This window comes from Cololabis saira, chromosome 5, assembly GCF_033807715.1.
Source record: "Cololabis saira isolate AMF1-May2022 chromosome 5, fColSai1.1, whole genome shotgun sequence".
NCBI classification, from domain to species: domain Eukaryota; kingdom Metazoa; phylum Chordata; class Actinopteri; order Beloniformes; family Belonidae; genus Cololabis; species Cololabis saira.
This window is the reverse complement of record NC_084591.1, coordinates 8,132,187-8,141,052: the sequence shown is the minus strand read 5'-3', so window position 1 is coordinate 8,141,052 and position 8,866 is coordinate 8,132,187. Positions and strand designations below refer to the sequence as shown.

The 8,866-nt window shown below is 43.3% G+C and overlaps 1 protein-coding gene across 1 annotated transcript; it reads left to right on the top strand.

The window, feature by feature from the left end:
- The first annotated feature begins 897 nt into the window (after nucleotides 1-897).
- On the top strand, nucleotides 898-4,818 carry LOC133444541 (alpha-1,3-mannosyl-glycoprotein 4-beta-N-acetylglucosaminyltransferase C-like). Its single transcript, XM_061722381.1, has 4 exons — nucleotides 898-1,026; nucleotides 1,276-1,408; nucleotides 2,411-3,093; nucleotides 4,351-4,818. Exons 1-4 carry the CDS (start codon nucleotides 901-903, stop codon nucleotides 4,816-4,818), a joined length of 1,410 nt encoding a protein of 469 aa, XP_061578365.1. The 5' UTR covers nucleotides 898-900.
- Nucleotides 4,819-8,866: the final 4,048 nt, after the last annotated feature.

Below are 8,866 nucleotides of genomic sequence, written 5' to 3'. Positions count from 1 at the left end.
TCATTAAAACCCCATTGAAACTTCCTTGAAACCTTCTTGAAACCTCATTGAAACCTCATTAAAACCTCATTGAAACCTCCTTGAAGCCTAATTGAAACCTCATTAAAACCTAATAGAAACCTCATTAAAACCTCATTGAAACCTCATTAAAACCTCATTGAAACCTCATTAAAACCTCATTGAAACCTCCATGAAACCTAATAGAATTGATTGATTGATTGATTGATGCTGGATGTCGTCACAACGACAGTAAGATGACGTTTCTGAGATCCCAAACCTCTGATTTAACTTTATTAGTATCTCTTTTTAGATTTTCTACATTTTATCCATAACATGTTTATGCAGATGCCGCCTCCACTAACACGAGGCAGCTGGGCTGCCTGGGTGTCAAAAACAACAACAACAACAGCAGCCATCACTAAATGCCTCGTTGTTCGACACACAGCTCATTAAAGCACCTCGTTACCTCAAAGCCACCGTTCAGAGATTAATGATGTGTTTCCATTATTCTGGAGCACACGGCTCCCATTAATTGTGAAGGACATGATCTTCCAAAGTGTGTTTACAGTTCCTGCCGGGAGGCGGAAATCATTTGTCCCTTGGGGCCCCCTTCAGCTCGGGCCCCCCTTCAACAAAAATGACATGTGGGGTTCCCCCTGGTTCTATCCTCGGCCCCCTACTGTTTAACTTCTACATGCTTCAGCTAGCCCACATAATAAACAGCAGTTACCGTAACTATGCCAATGACACACCAGTGTCCCCAGGTGTCCATGAGCCCCACAATCGTTGGGTCGGTGCACGAACAAACCCACGAGTGGATGATTATCCTCGGCTGAACAAGAACCGAACTGACGTAGCTGTTTGTGGCTTCTGTGTTTCCCAGCAGCGAGACTCTGCACCATGAGGCTGTGGAAGTCCGTGGACAAGATGAGGTGTTGGAGGAAACGCTCGCTGCTGCCGGTCCTCGCCTTCCTCGCCACCTCGCTGCTCTTCTTCAATGTTTACATGGATGACGGATACGTGCGGGTGACTATGCTCTTTTTCATAGGTCTTTCTGAGATTTACGCTGAGTCCTTTGGTCCAAACACTGCAAGGAGACATCGTAAGAGCTCTGATCCGTTTCACTGAGCATAAAGAGCAGCAATTTTATCCTCAGATACTCACCTGTTGTTTACCAATTAATTTGTATGTATACATGAAGAGAGCGGGGAGAGAAAAAGAAAAATGACTTGAATAATAAAACAAAAAAAAAATTGCTTGTCTGTTTCTGATCAGGAAGCTGAGAAACGGCGGCTGGGGGAGGCCGTCCATCCTCCCAACGTCCAGACGTTCAGAGACGTTTCCAACTTCTCCGGCAGCATCAACGTGACGTTCCGCTTCCTGGCTGGAGTTCCTCTGCCGCGCAAAAGTACGCTTCCCTCGCCGCCAGCGTCAGTTTGAGGGAGTTTCACCTCCTAAACCAGGGCTGGGGGTCGATTCAAATGTCAAGAATGGATTTGATTCCGATTCTTAAGATTCAGAATCGATTATCAAGATCCGATATTGACTTGGGTTAGTGTTATTAAAACAGTTTTTTGAGCTTTTGCATGAATTATATGACTGTAGTTCTGCAACATATTACTATTATATTGAGATTCAACAGCAAGTATTGCAGCTAATGATGCTGTAAGGACCAATCACCTCCCAGAATGCTGATAGAACTGCTTTCAGAAACATCGTGGGCCAGAATTACCAAACAGATCCAGGGCAGCAAACAGAGACGGATGAAATCGGTTTTAGTTCTTACCACATTCCGATTTTTTCCATTTTCTGTATATTTCGGTTTTTAATTTTTGAGAATTTGGTTTTACCATTTTATGCAAATGTAACCCCCATGACAGTATTTAAAGTAATGAAATATAGACAATTTATGCAACTATAACTGAAAACTTTAATGTTTTCTTTAAACATATTTAAAGGCAAAGACATGGCACCAGTTATTCTCATACGGAAGAGTATTAGGGCCAGGCAGGAGAAAAATAAAAATAATATTTTAGAGGAGGAAGATTTTTTTTTTTTTTTTCATTATGCACTTCGACTTTGTTCACGAAATTTCGACTTTATTCTTGAAATTGTATTTTAACATTAATCTCGACATTGCAACTTTTTTCTCGACATTTCAACTTTTTTCTTGAAGAGCACAATAAAAAAACCTCTCGAATATTTTTTCTCCTGCATGGCCCTAATACTCTTCCGTAATTCTCAAGTCCAACAAAACATTCCTTTTTTTGGGCATAAACAAAAAAATACCAAAAGTTGTCATGTAATGATGAAAAAAAAAATTGATCTTTAGACATACTAATCGATTTTTAGGAATTAATATCAGAATCGATTTAGAATCAGAGAATCGATTTTCTTTTTGTTTTCCCAGAGTTCCTCACCATCGGACTGTCGTCGGTGAAGAGGAAGAGGGGGAACTACCTGCCGGAGACCATCCGGTCCATCTTCGACCAGTCCAGCTACGAGGAGCTGCAGGAGATCGTGGTCGTGGTCCACCTGGCCGACTTCGACCTGCTCTGGTGCCAGAACCTGGTCCAGGAGCTCAGCCGGAGGTTCTCCCACCACATCGTCGCCGGGCGGCTGCTGCTCATCCAGGCGCCGGAGCAGTTCTACCCGACTCTGGACGGCCTGAAGAGGAACTACGACGACCCGGAGGACCGGGTCCGCTTCCGCTCCAAGCAGAACGTGGACTACGCCTTCCTGCTCAGCTTCTGCTCCAACCTGTCGCACTTCTACGTGATGCTGGAGGACGACGTGAGCTGCGCCAGGAACTTCTTGAGCTCGCTGAAGAAGGTGGTGGCGTCCCGCCGCGGCACCTACTGGGTCACGCTGGAGTTCTCCAAGCTGGGCTTCATCGGGAAGCTGTACCACGGCCGGGACCTGCCCCGGCTGGCCCAATTCCTGCTGCTGTTCTACCAGGAGATGCCCTGCGACTGGCTGCTGGTCCACTTCCGGGGCCTGCTGGCCCAGAAGGACGCGCTGCGCTTCCGGCCCTCGCTCTTCCAGCACATGGGCTACTACTCCTCCTACCGGGGCGCCGAGAACAAGCTCAAGGTTGGTTCTTAAATCCATTTTAAGGGTCTCTTATTAGTAGTGGTGGGACTCGATTTAAAAAAAAAAATCTAATTAATTAGAGGCTTTGTAATTAATTCATCGCAATTAATCGCATATCAATATTTGAAACGAGAAGCAACATTTTTCAATTTAAATGGATTTCGGTATATGACTGAATCATTGAATTGACACATAAATGAGCTTAAACAACAAAATTGTTTATTTTGATATGAATAATAGGAATATGATTGCATTGTCCACAAGGCACAAACTTAAATTCAAGTTAGCTATATTCAAGATTTTTCAGGACTTTTTGTAAACTTTCTATGTCTTAAACACATTTGTTTTTGTTTAGTAAAATTAAAAAACAGCACTTTCAAGTATATTCCAGAAATGTGGAAACTGAACATTGCAAAATAGTTAAAAAATATCCTTGGCATAAAATAAACAGACCAACAGTTAAACATAAACCTTTCTACCTTAAATGGTTTTGAAAAACAACAGAAACAGAAATGATCCATCAACTGATGACAGCCCTCCTATTCTGCCATTGTCCTGAGCAAAACATCTTCGCAACATAGGCCTTAACAGCTTGATCAACATTAGTGTGACTTAACAGTAACAACCAACTCATTGGCCTGGCATCACAATACGCAATACAATACGGTTTCAGTTTCCATTGTTGTTTCTCGTGTTGAGTACTGTGCATCAGTATGAGAAACGTTCCGCACTGTTTGAAGTGCAAAAGTAAATTGCAATTAATTTTTTTTTTTTTTTGTCGCATTATTTTACTGTAATTAATTAATCGTAATTAACACGATAAAGTCCCAGCCCTACCGATTAGTTTTTAAATCTCTTAACGGTCTCGGGCCTTCTTATCTATCTGATCTGCTTACCCTATAAACCCTGGCGGACCCTGAGGTCCTCCGGCACCGGCCTTTTAATCATTCCCAAAGTCAGAACCATAAATCACGGTGAGGCATCATTTCATGACTACGTCCCACGTCTGTGGAACAGCCTGCTCGAGATTCAGATTCAGATTCAGACGTTTTATTTTCATTATACGAGATATACAATGAAATTAAAAGCAGCACGGAGTAGTGTTTTCCTTAAAAAACAAAATTTTAAGTAAAAATTAGAATAAGTATAAAATAAAATAGTTTTATTAAGTTTTATGTTTTATGTAAAGCGCTTTGCATTGCTTTCTTTATTTTGTATGAAAAGCTCTAAACCAATAAAGATTGATTTGATTTGAAGGATGACGACTTCGAGGAGGACGCCCTGGACGTCCCGGACAACCCCCCCGCCAGCCTCAGCACCAACATGGACGTGTTCGAGCGCTACGACGCCGCCAGGGCGTACAGCAGCATCCCGGACGAGTACTTCTGGGGGAAGCCGCCCGGCACCGGCGACTTCTTCCTCATCGTCTTCAACTCCTCCACCAGGATCAGCAGGATCCGGGTGGTGACGGGCTCGGAGGAGCGGCGGGCCGACGTCCTCAGCCACGGCGCCCTGGAGGTCGGCCGGAGGGCGGCGGAGACCCGGCAGGGCCGGCAGTGCGCCTCCTACGTCACGCTGGGGGAGTTCAGGGTGGGGAGGATCGACGTGGCCGACGTGGACCACAAGGTCGGCTTCGAGGTGGAGTGCGTGAGGATCGTGGTGACGGCCGGCCAGAGCGAGTGGCTCATCATCAGGACCATCAGTCTCTGGACCGGCGGAGCCTGAAGTAAAGGCTCCGGGTCCAGCAACGTCTGAACATCTGAGTCCGATGGATGAGTCGGACTTCAGATCAACCCGTATGTTCTGCTGGGATCTGCTGGGTTTGGTGGCTGAGAGAAACGGCGTAAACGGACCGAACCACTGTGGATAACAAAACATTCTCTGGATTGAAAATCTGCTTTAAAAAGCAAAAGTCCTACAAACAGTGGAAATGTCTCCAGGGCTCGTGAAGTGGTCCGGTTTGCTGCTCCTGCAGATCCACCTTGGAGGTTTTGACCCGTTCTTACATCCGGGTCGCCTTCGTAAAACCCAACTGTCCCAGTTCCAGCTCTGGCGGCTCTCGTTGAGGATGTGGTTTCCGTAGCGATACCTGATGATGATGTTCGGACAGATTTGACCAAAATTAATTTAAAGTTCCGTATTGGCCCCAATATGAGGCCCCGTTTTCACGTAGCAAAAACTGTGGTGTTTTCATGCGTTTTGGCCGTTCGTTTACACAAAAACGAAGCTCAAAGTCACCAAAAACGATCATTTCTGAAAACTCCGGCCAAAGTGGAGATTTGCAAAAACTCTGTCTTCACGTTTGCTTGTAAACAGAGGGAAACTGACATTTAGGCTTCAGAACGTCACATTATGCGACAGAAACGTCACCAGCATCATGTTTGCGATCTGTGTTTACAATTTGTTTGGCCACCGTCAATATTTTCTTGTATTTTACTTGTTTTATATTCTAAAGTTACACTTAAAAGTAACTCCACTTCTCTGTCACTCCAAACGAAAGACTCTCATGTCATCTTGGAAGTAACTGGAAGTTACTCGTGTCATTTGTTGATGTTTTTTTCCAGGATTCTGATTGGCTAGCATGACTTGATGCTTCTTGTTACACTGCCCCCTGTAGGTTTGCCTGCTCATAGCACCTTAACCGTGGATTTATGCGGTTTCGTGTAAATGATGGTATTTTTCAAAACGTAGAGGGGGAAATATCCGTATTTGTAAATACCCGGTTACGTGTAAACGTGGCCTAAGACGACCCTGTTTATAAGACGACCCCCCTCTTTTTCAAGACTCAAATTTGAAAAAAGACATTACACTACATGTGAAACAAATTATTATAACAATATATTCGAGAGAAAAAGCCTGCTATTTTGCCTCATTCAAATCATCATCTTGAAGTTTTGCATCATAACTTCTCCTCAACTGCCGGTTTACCTGCCGATCTTCCTCCCACTTTTCTCCAGATTCTCGCTACGTTTCACCATTTTCTGTCATCTCTTCTCTTATTTTCTTCTCTTTTCTTTCTTACCGCTATATTTATTTTTCTTCTTCGTGACAGGGATTCCTTTGACCTGGGGAGTTAAGTTCAGCATTCGCTTTAAAGATATCTGGCGCCATCTAGCGTTGTAAATGGGTATAACGTCTAGACCCCGAATGGAAGACGACCCCCACTTTTTCAGTCTTATTTCAATGCAAAAAACACCCTCTTATATTTGAGCCAATACGGTAGTTGATGATGATGTCCGGACAGATTTGACCAGAATTAATTTTAAAGTTGTTTTGATTAGCATCGTAGCTTAGGCTAACTACGACTGAGATAAGGCGGGTGTGTTTCCGAGTCAGCTTGCTCCGCCCGTTTAGGCGGGTGGTGGGGTTACAGGTGTGAAAGGTCCAGCTCTTTTGACACCTTTGTTAGTTTATTTTCACATACAGAAACATTAAAAAAGTTTACATAGATTCGGTAACTGTGATGCCTAAAAACCCTCCAGGGGCTTACGAAGTGGCGTTCTCCAGGAATGTGTACATTTAAAGATAACATTTCCTTAGATAAAGAATAAGTATCCTAACACATGTCATACAGGTGAAAGAGAAGAAGAAACATTAATAACAAAGATAATGAGACTTACATATAACAACAATAGGGTAAAAAACACACCAAGAATATAACTCTAAAGAAAATAATCAATGGACCCAGGTTCATTTAGCAGACCATATGGAAAGTATTTAGTGATTTCAGAGCCTTCTTAAATTTATGAGGAGACGAGACACCGGTGGAAGATTGTTTGAATGTCTGGACCCCAAATACAGGAGGACCCTCAGATGTAGTCACATTTTTAAAATGAAAACCTTATTTTGGGGTGAATGTGGTATTTAGTAAGAAGTACTGACAGATTCACATGAACGTATTCGGATGCTGCTGCACGATTATAAGCTACCACTTCTGAAGCTCGGCCCTCTGTGATGTCACAGAGAGCCAGTGATGAAAAAAACCCTCCAGAAGGAAGAGTTCTGAGCCCCCTGAAGTCGTCAAATATCTTAGGTTTCACAGCCAGATCCGTCACTGTCAGTGGTTCCCATGGAAACACGTTTTTACGTACAGTAAAGTTTTCTGATATGCTGCATGTTGGTTTTTTTTCATGTTGTATTTTTTAGTTTGTTTTTGGTAATTTTAGTTCCAACATCTGAAACGAGGGCAGCCAGATCTCCTGTGGAGCTCTGCTATACCCCTTTTCCACCAAACCGGTTCCAGGGCTGGTTCTGGTTCTGGGCCAGTGCTGAGTTTGGAAATGGGCTTTCTGTTTCCACTGACAAAGAACTGACTCCGGGCCAATAGAACCGGTTCCAAGGTAGCACCAACTCTTTGCTGGTCTTGTGGAAAGAACGGCGAACGTAAGCGGAGGGGGCGGAGTTGTTCAGACCAACGGCAATAGCAAGACTGGGAGACGGAGACATTTTCAAATAAGAATGAATCTGGATGCAGCAAAGCATCATGGGTCTGAGGAGGAGACAACCTGTCTGTTAGAGATGTGTCCACGGAGGAGCTACGTGGACCAAGTCCTGTTAGAGCAGATACCTGGTTGTTGCTGCAACTTTCACGCAAACGCAGCTACGTAACTCACGTTTGCACCAACGTAATGACGTGGCTCCTCTTAGCACCTGAGTCATTGAAAAAAAAAAGTGGTTCTCAGCTGGTTCCCAAGTCCAGAACCAGCTCTGGAACCAGTTTGGTGGTAAAGGGGTACCAGGGGTACCGATGCTCACCTGTCCCCAGGCCGTCTACGTGAAGTCTTTCTACTTTTGTTCATTTTCAGAAGATCTGTTTATAAAAATATTCACACCCGACTCATTTCTTCTTTCTTCCAACGTGATGTTTGTAAATTCAGCAGTTTTCTTTGATTTTTTTATAGTCCTCGTGTCAGACTTGTGGCGAGGACCGAAACAGGAAGCTTCAGATCCGACTTGTGAGGAACGTTCAGAGCTCGAGCGCGTTTCCTGAATATACGCCTCCGTGGCGTTTTTAACTTCCTAAACTTCTGGCTGCTCTGGGTGGCGGTTTAAAAGAGGCCGGTGGTGTGACCGAGGGATGGTGAGGCTAACGTGGATCCGGCAGAACCGGCCCAGGACCGGCCCAGGACCCGTCCAGAAGAACCCACCTCCAGAGTTCTGGGTGATCAGAAAGGTTTCATAAGCTCTGATCCAACCGTGGGTCCAGGTCGGTTTCCTTTGCTGCCATCTGCTGGTGAGGTGGAGAAACTGAAGATGTAACGCATCAATGATCGATTAGAAAACGTTTTTATAAATAAATAAATCAAGTGTAGGAATGTTTCACGGAGGAAAAACAATGATGAGGCTTTTGAGGAACAGGCAGCACATTAGTAGTTTAACCAGATCCAGTCGGAGCATGAAAACATCCACAGGGGAGATTTTTGCACTATTTTATTTTATACTTATTCTACTTTTTTTTCCTTTTTTTTTCTTACAGCTTAAGAAAACTCAAATATCCTATCTCAAAAAATTAGAATATTCTGGGAATCTTAATCTTAAACTGTAAGCCATAATCAGCAATATTAAAAGAATAAAAGGCTTGCAATATTTCAGTTGATTTGTAACGAATCCAGAATGTATGACAATTATTGTTTTTTAATTGCATTACAGAAAATAAAGAACTTTATCACAATTTCTGAGACAGTCCTGTATATATATACTGTATATATACTGTATATATATATATATATATATATATATATATATATATATATATATATATATATATATATAT

What these genes read in the sequence shown, in the direction of transcription:
- LOC133444541 (XM_061722381.1), top strand. Translation starts at nt 901, where the DNA reads ATGAGGCTGTGGAAGTCCGTGGACAAGATGAGGTGTTGGAGGAAACGC. An exon ending in AGTTCCTCTGCCGCGCAAAA is followed by an intron (nt 1,409 to 2,410) that starts GTACGCTTCCCT and finishes TTGTTTTCCCAG; the next exon opens with AGTTCCTCACCATCGGACTG. An exon ending in GCGCCGAGAACAAGCTCAAG is followed by an intron (nt 3,094 to 4,350) that starts GTTGGTTCTTAA and finishes TTTGATTTGAAG; the next exon opens with GATGACGACTTCGAGGAGGA.